This window comes from Oncorhynchus gorbuscha, linkage group LG25, assembly GCF_021184085.1.
Source record: "Oncorhynchus gorbuscha isolate QuinsamMale2020 ecotype Even-year linkage group LG25, OgorEven_v1.0, whole genome shotgun sequence".
Classification (NCBI taxonomy): domain Eukaryota; kingdom Metazoa; phylum Chordata; class Actinopteri; order Salmoniformes; family Salmonidae; genus Oncorhynchus; species Oncorhynchus gorbuscha.
In genome coordinates, this window is record NC_060197.1 from 11,906,020 (window position 1) to 11,926,860 (window position 20,841).

The following is a 20,841-nucleotide window of genomic DNA, read 5'->3' on the forward strand; positions in this document are numbered from 1 at the left end:
GACAGACAGAGAGAAAGAGAGAGAGACAGACAGAAAAATACAACAACACGGTTGGAACACAAAACTACACTGCATGGCTTTGACCTTGGCTCTGGAGTGGGTGACCCCAACCGGAACTGTCCAAAGCCCTCGTATATAATTCACCACAGGGCTGTTTAGGGCCCCTGTGGTGGGCGATAGCCCGTGGAGGGTACGTACATGAACAGTCTCTTTGGTTCTTTGCCAACTCGAACCCGGGCCGGCACTCACAAGCTACGCCGCCCTTGGGAGTCTCCCTGCAGATGTGGGCGCAGCCGTGGTCCTTGTTCATGCAGTTCATTCCATCTGTGAAGGGAGTGAGAGAGAGAGAGGGGGAGGGAGGGAGGGAGGGAGGGAGGGAGGGAGGGAGGGAGGGAGGGAGGGAGGGAGAGGGAGGGAGGGAGGGAGGGAGGGTATTAGTGGTAGATGGGTCTGTAGACCTGTAGTTGAGGACCAAAGGTCTTTGTAGGAGCCCTGCAAGATGAATCAGATGACTGTCTGATTTGGCTCATCCTACAGCCCCATGTGATAAAGGAGAACAAGCCATGCTAGAAAACATTGATGAGTATGGTTGTAAAATTCTGGGAACTTTCAATACATTTTCTGGTGTTCCAGAGATCCTGGTTGGAAGGTTCTGTATTTCCTGCTTATTCCAGGAGTCCTCCAACCGCGATTGCTGGAAAACGAGTGAATTTATTGAAAGTTCCCTGGATTTTGAAACCCTATTGATGGGGGTCATAACCATGTCTGACTGATTGACTGATGGGTTACGAGCCTGACAGCAGCCAGTTGGACTAACAGAGAGGGGGCTGATGGGAGAAGGCCTATTTAAACATCCTCATTCACAACAATGAAGGGGGTGTACTTCCCCCTCCATCACAAACACACTACAGACTCCTCGAGGGTCATGTGCTGTGAGATTTTTATGAGCAAAATAAATGTGTTAAACATTCCTGCCTCCCATTCCATCCTCTCTGGGGATAGCTCAGAGGCGTCGCGGTTAGCCCTGGCCGGACAAAGCTGAGGACAATACACATCGGTCATTTTACAATCACACTTCTCTCCTCTCTCTCTCTCTCTCTCTCTCTCTCTCTCTCTCTCTCTCTCTCTCTCTCTCTCTCTCTCTGTGTCTCTCTGTGTCTCTGTGTGTGTGTGTGTGTGTGTGTGTGTGTGTGTGTGTGTGTGTGTGTGTGTGTGTGTGTGTGTGTGTGTGTGTGTGTGTGTGTGTGTGTGTGTGTGTGTGTGTGTGTGTGTGTGTGTGTGTGTGATGAGGATGAGTGAGGGAGGGACGGAGGCTTATCAAACGGAGGCCGTGGATCCCAATGTTTTCCTTCCCTAATTGCACAAAGCCGGTTTCATGCTCTCTGACTTCCTGCCTGAGTGCACTGAGGGTCAGGGGGACATTATGGATTACACATTAGACACATATTCACATACGCACAATTTCTTGCACACACAGACACATACAAGTCCCAGTCAGAGAGCATATGCCAGGATCAATTAAGCCAAGTGTTAATTTAACGAATCCACACAGTCCAACTCCCTCCTCCCCCCAGTCCTCCCCTCCTTCCTCCACAGTTCAGTGGTGATCTGAGGTTCTTTCAGTCCTAGTGGCTGTACATCCCACCCGTTTGATGTGGCTTCAGCCTCGGCCCATTGATTTACACAGCAGCCCGGCTCACTAATAACTTAAATGCCCCAGTACTTAAATCTTCATTAGAGGGGAGAAAGAGGGGGAGAGCAGAAGAGACTTTGGGGGCCGGGACTCTCTAGAGAGGAGTGGAGCAGGAAAACGCAGCCGAAGATATCATTAGGGTCTGGGAAGGGTCGGGACAAGTTACACGGAGCTTTTTGAGAATATTTTGGAATCTCTCCCTGTCGGGAGCAGGGATCCGATGATGAATGTCTTATGATGAATGTCTTGTGTGTGTGAGTGTGTGATGAGTGTGAGTGTGTGATGAGTGTGAGTGTGTGATGAGTGTGAGTGTGTGATGAGTGTGAGTGTGTGATGAGTGTGAGTGTGTGATGAGTGTGAGTGTGTGATGAGTGTGAGTGTGTGATGAGTGTGAGTGTGTAATGAGTGTGAGTGTGTGATGAGTGTGAGTGTGTGATGAGTGTGAGTGTGTGATGAGTGTGGGCGAGTGCATCAAAGTTACTTAGACACCTTGATGTTCTTAAAAAAAATCTCAAAATAAAACCCAAAATGGTCATTAAGGTGACATGTCGGGCAGAGAAAAGAGAGATGGATGGAGAGAGAGGGAGGGCACTAAGAGGATGAAGAGAGAGGGAGGGCACTAAGAGGATGAAGAGAGAGGGAGGGCACTAAGGATCATTAAGGTGACATGTCGGGCAGAGAAAAGAGAGATGGATGGAGAGAGAGGGAGGGCACTAAGAGGATGAAGAGAGAGGGAGGGTACTAAGAGGATGGAGAGAGAGGGAGGGCACTAAGAGGATGAAGAGAGAGGGAGGGCACTAAGAGGGTGTAGAGAGAGGGAGGGCACTAAGAGGATGAAGAGAGAGGGAGAGCACTAAGAGGATGGAGAGAGAGGGAGGGCACTAAGAGGATGAAGAGAGAGGGAGGGCACTAAGAGGGTGTAGAGAGAGGGAGGGCACTAAGAGGATGAAGAGAGAGGGAGGGTACTAAGAGGATGAAGAGAGAGGGAGGGCACTAAGAGGATGAAGAGAGAGGGAGGGCACTAAGAGGATGTAGAGAGAGGGAGGGTACTAAGAGGATGTAGAGAGAGGGAGGGCACTAAGAGGATGTAGAGAGGGAGGGCACTAAGAGGATGAAGAGAGAGGGAGGGCACTAAGAGTATGTAGAGAGAGGGAGGGTACTAAGAGGATGTAGAGAGAGAGAGGGCACTAAGAGGATGAAGAGAGAGGGAGGGCACTAAGAGGATGTAGAGAGGGAGGGTACTAAGAGGATGTAGAGAGAGGGAGGGCACTAAGAGGATGTAGAGAGAGGGAGGGCACTAAGAGGATGAAGAGAGAGGGAGGGCACTAAGAGGATGAAGAGAGAGGGAGGGTACTAAGAGGATGGAGAGAGAGGGAGGGCACTAAGAGGATGAAGAGAGAGGGAGGGCACTAAGAGGATGTAGAGAGGGAGGGCACTAGAGAGGTAGAGAGAGGGAGGGCACTAAGAGGATGAAGAGAGAGGGAGGGCACTAAGAGGATGTAGAAGAGAGAGGAGGGCACTAAGAGGATGTAGAGAGAGAGGGCACTAAGAGGATGAAGAGAGAGGGAGGGCACTAAGAGGATGCAGAGAGAGGGAGGGCACTAAGAGGATGTAGAGAGAGGGAGGGCACTAAGAGGATGAAGAGAGAGGGAGGGTACTAAGAGGATGAAGAGAGAGGGAGGGCACTAAGAGGATGGAGAGAGAGGGAGGGCACTAAGAGGATGAAGAGAGAGGGAGGGCACTAAGAGGATGAAGAGAGAGGGAGGGCACTAAGAGGATGTAGAGAGAGGGAGGGCACTAAGAGGATGTAGAGAGAGGGAGGGTACTAAGAGGATGTAGAGAGAGGGAGGGCACTAAGAGGATGAAGAGAGAGGGAGGGCACTAAGAGGATGAAGAGAGAGGGAGGGCACTAAGAGGATGTAGAGAGAGGGAGGGCACTAAGAGGATGAAGAGAGAGGGAGGGCACTAAGAGGATGACGAGAGAGGGAGGGCACTAAAGAGGATGAAGAGAGAGGGAGGGCACTAAGAGGATGTAGAGAGAGGGAGGGTACTAAGAGGATGGAGAGAGAGGGAGGGCACTAAGAGGATGTAGAGAGAGGGAGGGTACTAAGAGGATGTAGAGAGAGGGAGGGCACTAAGAGGATGGAGAGAGAGGGAGGGTACTAAGAGGATGGAGAGAGAGGGAGGGCACTAAGAGGATGTAGAGAGAGGGAGGGTACTAAGAGGATGTAGAGAGAGGGAGGGCACTAAGAGGATGTAGAGAGAGGGAGGGCACTAAGAGGATGTAGAGAGAGGGAGGGCACTAAGAGGATGTAGAGAGGGAGGGCACTAAGAGGATGTAGAGAGAGGGAGGGCACTAAGAGGATGTAGAGAGAGAGAGGGTACTAAGAGGATGTAGAGAGAGGGAGGGCACTAAGAGGATGTAGAGAGAGGGAGGGTACTAAGAGGATGTAGAGAGAGGGAGGGCACTAAGAGGATGTAGAGAGAGGGAGGACACTAAGAGGATGTAGAGAGAGGGAGGGCACTAAGAGGATGAAGAGAGAGGGAGGGTACTAAGAGGATGTAGAGAGAGGGAGGGCACTAAGAGGATGAAGAGAGAGGGAGGGCACTAAGAGGATGAAGAGAGAGGGAGGGTACTAAGAGGATGAAGAGAGAGGGAGGGCACTAAGAGGATGGAGAGAGAGGGAGGGCACTAAGAGGATGAAGAGAGAGGGAGGGCACTAAGAGGATGGAGAGAGAGGGAGGGCACTAAGAGGATGGAGAGAGAGGGAGGGCACTAAGAGGATGAAGAGAGAGGGAGGGCACTAAGAGGATGAAGAGAGAGGGGGAGTGGGTCCTCCTCTAAAGAAAACATCCCTGGGACTTCAACAACCACGGAATGCATTCTCTCACAAGGGACGTTTACCAAGACAACACCCCCACCCCACCACTACATCCTGGTCCTCTCCAAAGCCGTCAAGGAGCACTGGGCAGCCCTCTCTGGTTTTCCCTCTGTGGTGTGGTGAGAATAACAGACCATGGGGGGCCCTTCATGTGCCTCATTAGGGGTCCAAAGTACCTCCTTAGATAGGGGTGCTAGGAAGCCCCCTTTACAGACAAATCTAACACCACTGTCCTCAAGCATCTCCTTTCTAAAGACTCAATCTGAAAGATTCCCTACTCATCGAAGGTGTTTAGGCGACACTGTGGGAAAAAAAGGAACAAATAATGCTAAATGTTCATATATGTAGTGTGAAATATAAAGTTATTCTTGTTCCTGTAAAATCATGTATTTTGGATTATGCAAGAGTACGCATTTCACATTTGAGTTATCTTTCAATGCACCGAAAGTCAACTTGAATCGGTTGGGTTAGGAAACGTTTCCTTACGGAAAAGGAATATCTAGGGCAGCCTCAACAGTGCAACAGTTGACAAAAGATGTTTTGAAGACTACATTCATAAGAAAGCAGTGTGTACAACTTCCTCTATAGTCAAATTTAAACCTGGGAGAAGTCAAAATAAACCCGGGAAAGGGAGAAGGTGGAGAGGGACCCCTGGACTCAGCACAATCTGTCCTGAAACAGCAAACAGAGCCGGGGGGCCACCTGGGGGGCCACCTGGGCCTTGAGCTCCGCTGGCCTCTCTATGGGTACAATGTGATGAGATGGCTGGCTGGAGGAAGGCCTGTGAGGGAGGCAACTGAAATGTTTAGTTATCAAACCTGAAGTCCCAACGCGACGGGTTGATAAACGCTCCCCACCATATGACACATTGTGCTGTGACGAACTCAGTTTGGGCTAAACGTCACTGACAGGGGGGGGGGGGGAAGACAGAGACAGAGAGAGAACAGACAGACAGAGAGAGAGACATATCTCGGTGAGTATGGAACAGAAAAGAGCTCGAAATGAGATGGTAAAGGTTGAGTTGAGAGTTGGGCTGACTGTTCCATTCCAGCACCCTGTTCTCATTGTTTTGACTGGGGAGGTCAGAGGGTCCAGAGCCACTGAATCACTCTGTAGTTGAGAAGAGGAGAGGAGGAAGTAGTACTGTGTTAGGGGAGGAGAGGAGGTAGTAGTACTGTATTAGGGGAGGAGAGGAGGTAGTAGTACTGTGTTAGGGGAGGAGAGGAGGTAGTAGTACTGTGTTAGGGGAGGAGGTAGTAGTACTGTATTAGGGGAGGAGAGGAGGTAGTAGTACTGTGTTAGGGAGGAGGTGTAGTAGTACTGTAGGGGAGGAGAGGAGGTAGTAGTACTGTATTAGGGGAGGAGAGGAGGTAGTAGTACTGTGTTAGGGGAGGAGAGGAGGTAGTAGTACTGTGTTAGGGGAGGAGGTAGTAGTACTGTAGGGGAGGAGAGGAGGTAGTAGTACTGTAGTGGAGGAGAGGAGGTAGTAGTACTGTGTTAGGGGAGGAGGTAGTAGTACTGTAGGGGAGGAGAGGAGGTAGTAGTACTGTGTTAGGGGAGGAGAGGAGGTAGTAGTACTGTATTAGGGGAGGAGAGGAGGTAGTAGTACTGTGTTAGGGGAGGAGGTAGTAGTACTGTAGTGGAGGAGAGGAGGTAGTAGTACTGTGTTAGGGGAGGAGGTAGTAGTACTGTAGTGGAGGAGAGGAGGTAGTAGTACTGTGTTAGGGGAGGAGAGGAGGTAGTAGTACTGTGTTAGGGGAGGAGAGGAGGTAGTAGTACTGTGTTAGGGGAGGAGGTAGTAGTACTGTGTTAGGGGAGGAGAGGAGGTAGTAGTACTGTGTTAGGGGAGGAGGTAGTAGTACTGTGTTAGGGAGGAGAGGAGGTAGTAGTACTGTGTTAGGGGAGGAGGTAGTAGTACTCTAGTGGAGGAGAGGAGGTAGTAGTACTGTGTTAGGGGAGGAGAGGAGGTAGTAGTACTGTGTTAGGGGAGGAGGTAGTAGTACTGTAGTGGAGGAGAGGAGGTAGTAGTACTGTGTTAGGGGAGGAGAGGAGGTAGTAGTACTGTGTTAGGGGAGGAGAGGAGGTAGTAGTACTGTGTTAGGGGAGGAGAGGAGGTAGTAGTTCTGTGTTAGGGGAGGAGGTACTAGTACTGTGTTAGGGGAGGAGAGGAGGTAGTAGTACTGTGTTAGGGGAGGAGAGGAGGTAGTAGTACTGTGTTAGGGGAGGAGAGGAGGTAGTAGTACTGTGTTAGGGGAGGAGGTAGTAGTACTGTAGTGGAGGAGAGGAGGTAGTAGTACTGTGTTAGGGAAGGAGGTAGTAGTACTGTGTTAGGGGAGGAGGTAGTAGTACTGTAGTGGAGGAGAGGAGGTAGTAGTACTGTAGTGGAGGAGAGGAGGTAGTAGTACTGTGTTAGGGGAGGAGAGGAGGTAGTAGTACTGTGTTAGGGGAGGAGAGGAGGTAGTAGTACTGTGTTAGGGGAGGAGAGGAGGTAGTAGTTCTGTGTTAGGGGAGGAGGTACTAGTACTGTGTTAGGGGAGGAGGTAGTAGTACTGTGTTAGGGGAGGAGAGGAGGTAGTAGTACTGTGTTAGGGGAGGAGAGGAGGTAGTAGTACTGTGTTAGGGGAGGAGGTAGTAGTACTGTAGTGGAGGAGAGGAGGTAGTAGTACTGTGTTAGGGAAGGAGGTAGTAGTACTGTGTTAGGGGAGGAGGTAGTAGTACTGTAGTGGAGGAGAGGAGGTAGTAGTACTGTGTTAGTGGAGGAGAGGAGGTAGTAGTACAGTGTTAGGGGAGGAGGTAGTAGTACTGTAGTGGAGGAGAGGAGGTAGTAGTACTGTGTTAGGGAAGGAGGTAGTAGTACTGTGTTAGGGGAGGAGGTAGTAGTACTGTAGTGGAGGAGAGGAGGTAGTAGTACCGTGTTAGTGGAGGAGAGGAGGTAGTAGTACTGTGTTAGGGGAGGAGGTAGTAGTACTGTAGTGGAGGAGGTAGTAGTACTGTGTTAGGGGAGGAGAGGAGGTAGTAGTACTGTAGTGGAGGAGAGGAGGTATTAGTACTGTAGTGGAGGAGAGGAGGTAGTAGTACTGTATTAGGGGAGGAGAGGAGGTAGTAGTACTGTAGTGGAGGAGAGGAGGTAGTAGTACTGTGTTAGTGGAGGAGAGGAGGTAGTAGTACTGTAGTGGAGGAGAGGAGGTAGTAGTACTGTAGTGGAGGAGAGGAGGTAGTAGTACTGTGTTAGGGGAGGAGAGGAGATAGTAGTACTGTAGTGGAGGAGAGGGGGTAGTAGTACTGTAGGGGAGGAGAGGAGGTAGTAGTGTACTGGACGAGAAGAGAGAAGGTAATAGTAAGAGAGGAGAAGAGGTAGTAGTACTGTATTAGGGGAGGAGAGGAGGTAGTAGTACTGTATTAGGGGAGGAGGTAGTAGTACTGTAGTGAAAGAGAGGAGAAGAGGTAGTAGTACTTTATTAGGGGAGGATGTAGTAGTACTGTAGTGAAAGAGAGGAGAAGAGGTAGTAGTACTGTATTAGGGAAGGAGAGGAGGTAGTAGTACTGTATTAGGGGAGGAGAGGAGGTAGTAGTACTGTAGTGGTTTAGAGGAGAGGAGGTAGTAGTACTGTAGAGGAGGAGAGGAGGTAGTAGTACTGTAGTGGAGGAGAGGAGGTAGTAGTACTGTAGTGGAGGAGAGGAGGTATTAGTACTGTAGTGGAGGAGAGGAGGTAGTAGTACTGTAGTGGAGGAGAGGAGGTAATAGTACTGTAGTGGAGGAGAGGAGGTAATAGTACTGTAGTGGAGGAGAGGAGGTAGTAGTAGTGTAGTGGAGGAGAGGAGGTAGTAGTACTGTAGTGGAGGAGAGAGAGGTAATAGTACTGTAGAGGAGGAGAGGAGGTAATAGTACTGTAGTGGAGGAGAGGAGGTAATAGTACTGTAGTGGAGGAGAGGAGGTAATAGTACTGTAGTGGAGGAGAGGAGGTAGTAGTACTGTAGTGGAGGAGAGGAGGTAATAGTACTGTAGTGGAGGAGAGGAGGTAGTAGTACTGTAGTGGAGGAGAGGAGGTAATAGTACTGTAGAGGAGGAGAGGAGGTAATAGTACTGTAGTGGAGGAGAGGAGGTAATAGTACTGTAGTGGAGGAGAGGAGGTAGTAGTACTGTAGTGGAGGAGAGCAGAGGAGGTAGTAGTACTGTAGTGGAGGAGAGGAGGTATTAGTACTGTAGTGGAGGAGAGGAGGTAGTAGTACTGTAGTGGAGGAGAGGAGGTAATAGTACTGTAGTGGAGGAGAGGAGGTAATAGTACTGTAGTGGAGGAGAGGAGGTAGTAGTACTGTAGTGGAGGAGAGGAGGTAATAGTAGTGTAGTGGAGGAGAGGAGGTAATAGTACTGTAGTGGAGGAGAGGAGGTAATAGTACTGTAGAGGAGGAGAGGAGGTAATAGTACTGTAGTGGAGGAGAGCAGAGGAGGTAGTAGTACTGTAGTGGAGGAGAGGAGGTAGTAGTAGTGTAGTGGAGGAGAGGAGGTAGTAGTAGTGTAGTGGAGGAGAGGAGGTAGTAGTACTGTAGTGGAGGAGAGCAGAGGAGGTAGTAGTACTGTAGTGGAGGAGAGGAGATGAGGTAGTAGTACTGTAGTGGAGGAGAGGAGGTAGTAGTAGTGTAGTGGAGGAGAGGAGGTAGTAGTACTGTAGTGGAGGAGAGCAGAGGAGGTAGTAGTACTGTAGTGGAGGAGAGGAGGTAGTAGTACTGTAGTGGAGGAGAGCAGAGGAGGTAGTAGTACTGTAGTGGAGGAGAGGAGGTAGTAGTACTGTAGTGGAGGAGAGCAGAGGAGGTAGTAGTACTGTAGTGGAGGAGAGGAGGTATAGTACTGTAGTGGAGGAGAGGAGGTAGTAGTGTAGTGGAGCAGAGGAGGTAGTAGTACTGTAGTGGAGGAGAGGAGAGGAGGTAATAGTACTGTAGTGGAGGGAGCAGAGGAGGTAGTAGTACTGTAGTGGAGGAGAGGAGGTAGTAGTACTGTAGTGGAGGAGAGCAGAGGAGGTAGTAGTACTGTAGTGGAGGAGAGGAGGTAGTAGTACTGTAGTGGAGGAGAGGAGGTAGTAGTACTGTAGTGGAGGAGAGGAGGTAGTAGTAGTGTAGTGGAGGAGAGGAGGTAGTAGTACTGTAGTGGAGGAGAGAGAGGAGGTAGTAGTACTGTAGTGGAGGAGAGGAGGTAGTAGTACTGTAGTGGAGGAGAGGAGGTAGTAGTAGTGTAGTGGAGGAGAGGAGGTAGTAGTACTGTAGTGGAGGAGAGAAGAGGAGGTAGTAGTACTGTAGTGGAGGAGAGGAGAGGAGGTAGTAGTACTGTAGTGGAGGAGAGGAGAGGAGGTAGTAGTACTGTAGTGGAGGAGAGGAGGTAGTAGTACTGTAGTGGAGGAGAGCAGAGGAGGTAGTAGTACTGTAGTGGAGGAGAGGAGGTAGTAGTACTGTAGTGGAGGAGAGGAGGTAGTAGTAGTGTAGTGGAGGAGAGGAGGTAGTAGTACTGTAGTGGAGGAGAGAAGAGGAGGTAGTAGTACTGTAGTGGAGGAGAGGAGATGAGGTAGTAGTACTGTAGTGGAGGAGAGGAGAGGAGGTAGTAGTACTGTAGTGGAGGAGAGGAGGTAGTAGTAGCGTAGTGGAGGAGAGCAGAGGAGGTAGTAGTAGCGTAGTGGAGGAGAGCAGAGGAGGTACTAGTACTGTAGTGGAGGAGAGGAGGTAATAGTACTGTAGTGGAGGAGAGGAGGTAGTAGTACTGTAGTGGAGGAGAGGAGGTAGTAGTACTGTAGTGGAGGAGAGGAGGTAGTAGTACTGTAGTGGAGGAGAGGAGGTAATAGTACTGCAGTGGAGGAGAGGAGGTAGTAGTACTGTAGTGGAGGAGAGGAGGTAGTAGTACTGTAGTGGAGTAGAGAGGAGGAGAGGTAGTAGTACTGTAGTGGAGGAGAGAAGAGGAGGTAGTAGTACTGTAGTGGAGGAGAGGAGGTAGTAGTACTGTAGTGGAGGAGGAGAGGAGGTAGTAGTACTGTAGTGGAGGAGAGGAGAGGAGGTAGTAGTACTGTAGTGGAGGAGAGCAGGAGGTAGTAGTACTGTAGTGGAGGAGAGGAGGTAGTAGTACTGTAGTGGAGGGAGGAGGTAGTAGTACTGTAGAGGAGGTAGAGGAGGTAGTAGTACTGTAGTGGAGGAGAGGAGGTAGTAGTACTGTAGTGGAGGAGAGGAGAGGAGGTAGTAGTACTGTAGTGGAGGAGAGGAGGTAGTAGTACTGTAGTGGAGGAGAGAGGAGGTAGTAGTACTGTAGTGGAGGAGAGGAGGTAGTAGTACTGTAGTGGAGGAGAGGAGGTAGTAGTACTGTAGTGGAGGAGAGGAGGTAGTAGTACTGTAGTGGAGGAGAGGAGGTAGTAGTACTGTAGTGGAGGGAGAGCAGAGGAGGTAGTAGTACTGTAGTGGAGAGAGAGGAGAATAGTACTGTAGTGGAGGAGAGAGAGGTAGTAGTACTGTAGTGGAGGAGAGGAGGTAGTAGTACTGTAGTGGAGGAGAGGAGGTAGTAGTACTGTAGTGGAGGAGAGCAGAGGAGGTAGTAGTACTGTAGTGGAGGAGAGGAGGTAGTAGTACTGTAGTGGAGGAGAGCAGAGGAGGTAGTAGTACTGTAGTGGAGGAGAGGAGGTAGTAGTACTGTAGTGGAGGAGAGCAGAGGAGGTAGTAGTACTGTAGTGGAGGAGAGGAGGTAATAGTACTGTAGTGGAGGAGAGGAGGTAGTAGTACTGTAGTGGAGCAGAGGAGGTAGTAGTACTGTAGTGGAGGAGAGGAGGTAATAGTACTGTAGTGGAGGTAGTAGTACTGTAGTGGAGAGAGGAGGTAGTAGTACTGTAGTGGAGGAGAGCAGAGGAGGTAGTAGTACTGTAGTGGAGGAGAGGAGAGGAGGTAGTAGTACTGTAGTGGAGGAGAGGAGGTAGTAGTACTGTAGTGGAGGAGAGGAGGTAGTAGTACTGTAGTGGAGGAGAGGAGGTAGTAGTACTGTAGTGGAGGAGAGGAGGTAGTAGTACTGTAGTGGAGGAGAGGGAGGTGGAGGAGAGGGTAGTAGTACTGTAGTGGAGGGAGCAGAGGAGGTAGTAGTACTGTAGTGGAGGAGAGGAGGTAATAGTACTGTAGTGGAGGAGAGAGAGGAGGTGGAGCAGAGGAGGTAGTAGTAGTACTGTAGTGGAGGAGAGGAGGAGGTAGTAGTACTGTAGTGGAGGAGAGGAGGTAGTAGTACTGTAGTGGAGGAGAGCAGAGGAGGTAGTAGTACTGTAGTGGAGGAGAGGAGGTAGTAGTACTGTAGTGGAGGAGAGGAGGTAGTAGTACTGTAGTGGAGGAGAGGAGGTAGTAGTACTGTAGTGGAGGAGAGGAGGTAGTAGTACTGTAGTGGAGGAGAGCAGAGGAGGTAGTAGTACTGTAGTGGAGGAGAGGAGGTAGTAGTACTGTAGTGGAGGAGAGTAGTAGTGAGTGGGAGGTAGTAGTACTGTAGTGGAGGAGAGAAGAGGAGGTAGTAGTACTGTAGTGGAGGAGAGGAGGTAGTAGTACTGTAGTGGAGGGAGGAGAGGAGGTAGTAGTACTGTAGTGGAGGAGAGGAGGAGTAGTAGGTAGTGGAGGAGAGCAGAGGAGGTAGTAGTACTGTAGTGGAGGAGAGGAGGTAGTAGTACTGTAGTGGAGGAGAGGAGGTAGTAGTACTGTAGTGGAGGAGAGGAGGTAGTAGTACTGTAGTGGAGGAGAGAAGAGGAGGTAGTAGTACTGTAGTGGAGGAGAGGAGAGGAGGTAGTAGTACTGTAGTGGAGGAGGAGAGGAGGTAGTAGTACTGTAGTGGAGGAGAGGAGGTAGTAGTACTGTAGTGGAGGAGAGCAGAGGAGGTAGTAGTACTGTAGTGGAGAGCAGAGGAGGTAGTAGTACTGTAGTGGAGGAGAGGAGGTAATAGTACTGTAGTGGAGGAGAGGAGGTAGTAGTACTGTAGTGGAGGAGAGAGGAGGTAGTAGTACTGTAGTGGAGGAGAGGAGGTAGTAGTACTGTAGTGGAGGAGAGGAGGTAATAGTACTGCAGTGGAGGAGAGGAGGTAATAGTACTGTAGTGGAGGAGAGGAGGTAGTAGTACTGTAGTGGAGGAGAGGAGGTAGTAGTACTGCAGTGGAGGAGAGGAGGTAGTAGTACTGTAGTGGAGGAGAGGAGGAGTAGTAGTGTAGTAGAGGAGAGGAGGTAGTAGTACTGTAGTGGAGGAGAGGAGGTAGTAGTACTGTAGTGGAGGAGAGGAGGTAATAGTACTGTAGTGGAGGAGAGGAGGTAGTAGTACTGTAGTGGAGGAGAGGAGGTAATAGTACTGTAGTGGAGGAGAGGAGGTAGTAGTAGTGTAGTGGAGGAGAGGAGGTAGTAATACTGTAGTGGAGGAGAGAAGAGGAGGTAGTAGTACTGTAGTGGAGGAGAGGAGGTAGTAGTAGTGTAGTGGAGGAGAGGAGGTAGTAGTACTGCAGTGGAGGAGAGGAGGTAATAGTACTGTAGTGGAGGAGAGGAGGTAGTAGTAGTGTAGTAGAGGAGAGGAGGTAGTAGTACTGTAGTGGAGGAGAGGAGGTAGTAGTACTGTAGTGGAGGAGAGGAGGTAGTAGTACTGTAGTGGAGGAGAGGAGGTAGTAGTACTGTAGTGGAGGAGAGGAGGTAGTAGTACTGTAGAGGAGGAGAGGAGGTAATAGTACTGTAGTGGAGGAGAGGAGGTAATAGTACTGTAGTGGAGGAGAGGAGGTAGTAGTAGCGTAGTGGAGGAGAGCAGAGGAGGTAGTAGTACTGTAGTGGAGGAGAGGAGGTATTAGTACTGTAGTGGAGGAGAGGAGGTAGTAGTACTGTAGTGGAGGAGAGGAGGTAATAGTACTGTAGTGGAGGAGAGGAGGTAATAGTACTGTAGTGGAGGAGAGGAGGTAGTAGTACTGTAGTGGAGGAGAGGAGGTAATAGTAGTGTAGTGGAGGAGAGGAGGTAATAGTACTGTAGTGGAGGAGAGGAGGTAGTAGTACTGTAGAGGAGGAGAGGAGGTAGTAGTACTGTAGTGGAGGGAGAGGAGAGGAGGTAATAGTACTGTAGTGGAGGAGAGCAGAGGAGGTAGTAGTACTGTAGTGTAGTAGTAGTGTAGTGGAGGAGAGGAGGTAGTAGTAGTGTAGTGGAGGAGAGGAGGTAGTAGTAGCTGTAGTGGAGGAGAGCAGAGGAGGTAGTAGTACTGTAGTGGAGGGAGAGGAGGTATTAGTACTGTAGTGGAGGAGAGGAGGTAGTAGTTGTAGTGGAGGGAGTAGCAGAGGAGGTAGTAGTACTGTAGTGGAGGAGAGGAGGTATTAGTACTGTAGTGGAGGAGAGGAGGTAGTAGTACTGTAGTGGAGGAGAGCAGAGGAGGTAGTAGTACTGTAGTGGAGGAGAGGAGGTATGCCAATATATGTGTAGCAGACGGAGACTTACAGACTTACAGTCAGGTAGTAGTAGTGTAGTGGAACTGAGCTACAGAAGGACTGTAGTAGTACTGTAGTGGAGGAGAGGAGGTATTAGTACTGTAGTGGAGGAGAGGAGGTAGTAGTACTGTAGTGGAGGAGAGGAGGTAATAGTACTGTAGTGGAGGAGAGGAGGTAATAGTACTGTAGTGGAGGAGAGGAGGTAGTAGTACTGTAGTGGAGGAGAGGAGGTAGTAGTAGTGGACTGCAGAGGTGGTAGGTAGACTGTAGTGGAGGAGGAGGAGGTAGTAGTACTGTAGTGGAGGAGAGGAGATGAGGTAGTAGTACTGTAGTGGAGGAGAGGAGGTAGTAGTAGTGTAGTGGAGGAGAGGAGGTAGTAGTACTGTAGTGGAGGAGAGCAGAGGAGGTAGTAGTACTGTAGTGGAGGAGAGGAGGTAGTAGTACTGTAGTGGAGGAGAGCAGAGGAGGTAGTAGTACTGTAGTGGAGGAGAGGAGGTAGTAGTACTGTAGTGGAGGAGAGCAGAGGAGGTAGTAGTACTGTAGTGGAGGAGAGGAGGTAATAGTACTGTAGTGGAGGAGAGGAGGTAGTAGTGTAGTGGAGCAGAGGAGGTAGTAGTACTGTAGTGGAGGAGAGGAGGTAATAGTACTGTAGTGGAGGAGAGCAGAGGAGGTAGTAGTACTGTAGTGGAGGAGAGGAGGTAGTAGTACTGTAGTGGAGGAGGAGAGGAGGTAGTAGTACTGTAGTGGAGGAGAGGAGGTAGTAGTACTGTAGTGGAGGAGAGGAGGTAGTAGTAGTGTAGTGGAGGAGAGGAGGTAGTAGTAGTGTAGTGGAGGAGAGGAGGTAGTAGTACTGTAGTGGAGGAGGCAGAGGAGGTAGTAGTACTGTAGTGGAGGAGAGGAGGTAGTAGTACTGTAGTGGAGGAGAGGAGGTAGTAGTGTAGTGGAGGAGAGGAGGTAGTAGTACTGTAGTGGAGGAGAGAAGAGGAGGTAGTAGTACTGTAGTGGAGGAGAGAGAGGAGGTAGTAGTACTGTAGTGGAGGGAGGAGAGGAGGTAGTAGTACTGTAGTGGAGGAGAGGAGGTAGTAGTACTGTAGTGGAGGAGAGGAGGTAGTAGTAGTGTAGTGGAGGAGAGGAGGTAGTAGTACTGTAGTGGAGGAGAGAAGAGGAGGTAGTAGTACTGTAGTGGAGGAGAGAGGAGGTAGTAGTACTGTAGTGGAGGAGAGGAGAGGAGGTAGTAGTACTGTAGTGGAGGAGAGGAGGTAGTAGTAGCTGTAGTGGAGGAGAGCAGAGGAGGTAGTAGTAGCGTAGTGGAGGAGAGCAGAGGAGGTACTAGTACTGTAGTGGAGAGAGGAGGTAATAGTACTGTAGTGGAGGAGAGGAGGTAGTAGTACTGTAGTGGAGGAGAGGAGGTAGTAGTACTGTAGTGGAGGAGAGGAGGTAGTAGTACTGTAGTGGAGGAGGTAGTAGTACTGTGTTAGGGGAGGAGAGGAGGTAGTAGTACTGTAGTGGAGGAGAGGAGGTATTAGTACTGTAGTGGAGGAGAGGAGGTAGTAGTACTGTATTAGGGGAGGAGAGGAGGTAGTAGTACTGTAGTGGAGGAGAGGAGGTAGTAGTACTGTGTTAGTGGAGGAGAGGAGGTAGTAGTACTGTAGTGGAGGAGAGGTAGTAGTACTGTAGTGGAGGAGAGGGGGTAGTAGTACTGTAGGGGAGGAGGAGGTAGTAGTACTGTGTTAGGGAGGAGAGGAGATAGTAGTACTGTAGTGGAGGAGAGGGGGGTAGTAGTACTGTAGGGAGGAGAGGAGGTAGTAGTGTACTGGACGAGAAGAGAGAAGGTAATAGTAAGAGAGGAGAAGAGGTAGTAGTACTGTATTAGGGGAGGAGAGGAGGTAGTAGTACTGTATTAGGGGAGGAGGTAGTAGTACTGTAGTGAAAGAGAGGAGAAGAGGTAGTAGTACTTTATTAGGGGAGGATGTAGTAGTACTGTAGTGAAAGAGAGGAGAAGAGGTAGTAGTACTGTATTAGGGAAGGAGAGGAGGTAGTAGTACTGTATTAGGGGGGAGAGGAGGTAGTAGTACTGTAGTGGTTTAGAGGAGAGGAGGTAGTAGTACTGTAGAGGAGGAGAGGAGGTAGTAGTACTGTAGTGGAGGAGAGGAGGTAGTAGTACTGTAGTGGAGGAGAGGAGGTATTAGTACTGTAGTGGAGGAGAGGAGGTAGTAGTACTGTAGTGGAGGAGAGGAGGTAATAGTACTGTAGTGGAGGAGAGGAGGTAATAGTACTGTAGTGGAGGAGAGGAGGTAGTAGTAGTGTAGTGGAGGAGAGGAGGTAGTAGTACTGTAGTGGAGGAGAGGAGGTAATAGTACTGTAGAGGAGGAGAGGAGGTAATAGTACTGTAGTGGAGGAGAGGAGGTAATAGTACTGTAGTGGAGGAGAGGAGGTAATAGTACTGTAGTGGAGGAGAGGAGGTAGTAGTACTGTAGTGGAGGAGAGGAGGTAATAGTACTGTAGTGGAGGAGAGGAGGTAGTAGTACTGTAGTGGAGGAGAGGAGGTAATAGTACTGTAGAGGAGGAGAGGAGGTAATAGTACTGTAGTGGAGGAGAGGAGGTAATAGTACTGTAGTGGAGGAGAGGAGGTAGTAGTAGCGTAGTGGAGGAGAGCAGAGGAGGTAGTAGTACTGTAGTGGAGGAGAGGAGGTATTAGTACTGTAGTGGAGGAGAGGAGGTAGTAGTACTGTAGTGGAGGAGAGGAGGTAATAGTACTGTAGTGGAGGAGAGGAGGTAATAGTACTGTAGTGGAGGAGAGGAGGTAGTAGTACTGTAGTGGAGGAGAGGAGGTAATAGTAGTGTAGTGGAGGAGAGGAGGTAATAGTACTGTAGTGTAATAGTACTGTAGAGGAGGAGAGGAGAGGAGGTAATAGTACTGTAGTGGAGGAGAGCAGAGGAGGTAGTAGTACTGTAGTGGAGGAGAGGAGGTAGTAGTACTGTAGTGGAGGAGAGGAGGTAGTAGTAGTGTAGTGGGAGAGGAGGTAGTAGTACTGTAGTGGAGGAGAGCAGAGGAGGTAGTAGTACTGTAGTGGAGGAGAGGAGATGAGGTAGTAGTACTGTAGTGGAGGAGAGGAGGTAGTAGTAGTGTAGTGGAGGAGAGGAGGTAGTAGTACTGTAGTGGAGGAGGAGAGGAGGTAGTAGTACTGTAGTGGAGGAGAGGAGGTAGTAGTACTGTAGTGGAGGAGAGCAGAGGAGGTAGTAGTACTGTAGTGGAGGAGAGGAGGTAGTAGTACTGTAGTGGAGGAGAGCAGAGGAGGTAGTAGTACTGTAGTGGAGGAGAGGAGGTAATAGTACTGTAGTGGAGGAGAGGAGGTAGTAGTGTAGTGGAGCAGAGGAGGTAGTAGTACTGTAGTGGAGGAGAGGAGAGGAGGTAATAGTACTGTAGTGGAGGAGAGCAGAGGAGGTAGTAGTACTGTAGTGGAGGAGAGGAGGTAGTAGTACTGTAGTGGAGGAGAGCAGAGGAGGTAGTAGTACTGTAGTGGAGGAGAGGAGGTAGTAGTACTGTAGTGGAGGAGAGGAGGTAGTAGTAGTGTAGTGGAGGAGAGGAGGTAGTAGTAGTGTAGTGGAGGAGAGGAGGTAGTAGTACTGTAGTGGAGGAGAGCAGAGGAGGTAGTAGTACTGTAGTGGAGGAGAGGAGGTAGTAGTACTGTAGTGGAGGAGAGGAGGTAGTAGTAGTGTAGTGGAGGAGAGGAGGTAGTAGTACTGTAGTGGAGGAGAGAAGAGGAGGTAGTAGTACTGTAGTGGAGGAGAGGAGAGGAGAGAGTAGTACTGTAGTGGAGGAGAGGAGAGGAGGTAGTAGTACTGTAGTGGAGGAGAGGAGGTAGTAGTACTGTAGTGGAGGAGAGCAGAGGAGGTAGTAGTACTGTAGTGGAGGAGAGGAGGTAGTAGTACTGTAGTGGAGGAGAGGAGGTAGTAGTAGTGTAGTGGAGGAGAGGAGGTAGTAGTACTGTAGTGGAGGAGAGAAGAGGAGGTAGTAGTACTGTAGTGGAGGAGAGGAGATGAGGTAGTAGTACTGTAGTGGAGGAGAGGAGAGGAGGTAGTAGTACTGTAGTGGAGGAGAGGAGGTAGTAGTAGCGTAGTGGAGGAGAGCAGAGGAGGTAGTAGTAGCGTAGTGGAGGAGAGCAGAGGAGGTACTAGTACTGTAGTGGAGGAGAGGAGGTAATAGTACTGTAGTGGAGGAGAGGAGGTAGTAGTACTGTAGTGGAGGAGAGGAGGTAGTAGTACTGTAGTGGAGGAGAGGAGGTAGTAGTACTGTAGTGGAGGAGAGGAGGTAATAGTACTGCAGTGGAGGAGAGGAGGTAATAGTACTGTAGTGGAGGAGAGGAGGTAATAGTACTGTAGTGGAGGAGAGGAGGTAGTAGTAGTGTAGTGGAGAGAGGAGGTAGTAGTACTGTAGTGGAGGAGAAGGAGGTAGTAGTACTGTAGTGGAGGAGAGGAGGTAGTAGTAGTGTGGTGGAGGAGAGGAGGTAGTAGTACTGTAGAGGAGGAGAGAGGAGGTAATAGTACTGTAGTGGAGGAGAGCAGAGGAGGTAGTAGTACTGTAGTGGAGGAGAGGAGGTAGTAGTACTGTAGTGGAGGAGGAGGTAGTAGTAGTGTAGTGGAGGAGAGGAGGTAGTAGTACTGTAGTGGAGGAGAGCAGAGGAGGTAGTAGTACTGTAGTGGAGGAGAGAGATGAGGTAGTAGTACTGTAGTGGAGGAGAGGAGGTAGTAGTAGTGTAGTGGAGGAGAGGAGGTAGTAGTACTGTAGTGGAGGAGAGCAGAGGAGGTAGTAGTACTGTAGTGGAGGAGAGGAGGTAGTAGTACTGTAGTGGAGAGAGCAGAGGAGGTAGTAGTACTGTAGTGGAGGAGAGGAGGTAGTAGTACTGTAGTGGAGGAGAGCAGAGGAGGTAGTAGTACTGTAGTGGAGGAGAGGAGGTAATAGTACTGTAGTGGAGGAGAGGAGGTAGTAGTGTAGTGGAGCAGAGGAGGTAGTAGTACTGTAGTGGAGGAGAGGAGAGGAGGTAATAGTACTGTAGTGGAGGAGAGCAGAGGAGGTAGTAGTACTGTAGTGGAGGAGAGGAGGTAGTAGTACTGTAGTGGAGGAGAGCAGAGGAGGTAGTAGTACTGTAGTGGAGGAGAGGAGGTAGTAGTACTGTAGTGGAGGAGAGGAGGTAGTAGTAGTGTAGTGGAGGAGAGGAGGTAGTAGTAGTGTAGTGGAGGAGAGGAGGTAGTAGTACTGTAGTGGAGGAGAGCAGAGGAGGTAGTAGTACTGTAGTGGAGGAGAGGAGGTAGTAGTACTGTAGTGGAGGAGAGGAGGTAGTAGTAGTGTAGTGGAGGAGAGGAGGTAGTAGTACTGTAGTGGAGGAGAGAAGAGGAGGTAGTAGTACTGTAGTGGAGGAGAGGAGGTAGTAGTACTGTAGTGGAGGAGAGGAGAGGAGGTAGTAGTACTGTAGTGGAGGAGAGGAGGTAGTAGTACTGTAGTGGAGGAGAGCAGAGGAGGTAGTAGTACTGTAGTGGAGTGAGGAGTAGACTGTAGTGGAGAGAGGAGGTAGTAGTAGTGTAGTGGAGGAGAGGAGGTAGTAGTACTGTAGTGGAGGAGAGGAGGAGGTAGTAGTACTGTAGTGGAGAGAGAGATGAGGTAGTAGTACTGTAGTGGAGGAGAGGAGAGGAGGTAGTAGTACTGTAGTGGAGGAGAGGAGTAGTACTGTAGTGGAGGAGAGCAGAGGAGGTAGTAGTAGCGTAGTGGAGGAGAGCAGAGGAGGTACTAGTACTGTAGTGGAGGAGAGGAGGTAATAGTACTGTAGTGGAGGAGAGGAGGTAGTAGTACTGTAGTGGAGGAGAGGAGGTAGTAGTACTGTAGTGGAGGAGAGGAGGTAGTAGTACTGTAGTGGAGGAGAGGAGGTAATAGTACTGCAGTGGAGGAGAGGAGGTAATAGTACTGTAGTGGAGGAGAGGAGGTAGTAGTAGTGTAGTGGAGGAGAGGAGGTAGTAGTACTGCAGTGGAGGAGAGGAGGTAATAGTACTGTAGTGGAGGAGAGGAGGTAGTAGTAGTGTAGTAGAGGAGAGGAGGTAGTAGTACTGTAGTGGAGGAGAGGAGGTAGTAGTACTGTAGTGGAGGAGAGGAGGTAATAGTACTGTAGTGGAGGAGAGGAGGTAGTAGTACTGTAGTGGAGGAGAGGAGGTAATAGTACTGTAGTGGAGGAGAGGAGGTAGTAGTAGTGTAGTGGAGGAGAGGAGGTAGTAGTACTGTAGTGGAGGAGAGAAGAGGAGGTAGTAGTACTGTAGTGGAGGAGAGGAGGTAGTAGTAGTGTAGTGGAGGAGAGGAGGTAGTAGTACTGCAGTGGAGGAGAGGAGGTAATAGTACTGTAGTGGAGGAGAGGAGGTAGTAGTACTGTAGTGGAGGAGAGGAGGTAGTAGTACTGTAGTGGAGGAGAGGAGGTAGTAGTACTGTAGTGGAGGAGAGGAGGTAATAGTACTGTAGTGGAGGAGAGGAGGTAGTAGTACTGTAGTGGAGGAGAGGAGGTAGTAGTACTGTAGAGGAGGAGAGGAGGTAATAGTACTGTAGTGGAGGAGAGGAGGTAATAGTACTGTAGTGGAGGAGAGGAGGTAGTAGTAGCGTAGTGGAGGAGAGCAGAGGAGGTAGTAGTACTGTAGTGGAGGAGAGGAGGTATTAGTACTGTAGTGGAGGAGAGGAGGTAGTAGTACTGTAGTGGAGGAGAGGAGGTAATAGTACTGTAGTGGAGGAGAGGAGGTAATAGTACTGTAGTGGAGGAGAGGAGGTAGTAGTACTGTAGTGGAGGAGAGGAGG

At 49.8% G+C, this 20,841-nt stretch overlaps 1 protein-coding gene across 5 annotated transcripts in view; it reads right to left on the reverse strand.

Annotated features, from left to right (window-relative positions):
• The window catches only part of LOC124013622 (signal peptide, CUB and EGF-like domain-containing protein 1), a 146,675-nt gene that overhangs the window by 60,074 nt on the left and 65,760 nt on the right, over positions 1-20,841 (reverse strand). For all 5 annotated transcript variants that reach the window (XM_046327953.1, XM_046327957.1, XM_046327956.1 and 2 more), the window contains exon 5: positions 199-324. In XM_046327953.1, the coding sequence (XP_046183909.1) occupies positions 199-324 (126 nt within the window). The remainder of the gene's footprint in view (positions 1-198; positions 325-20,841) is intronic.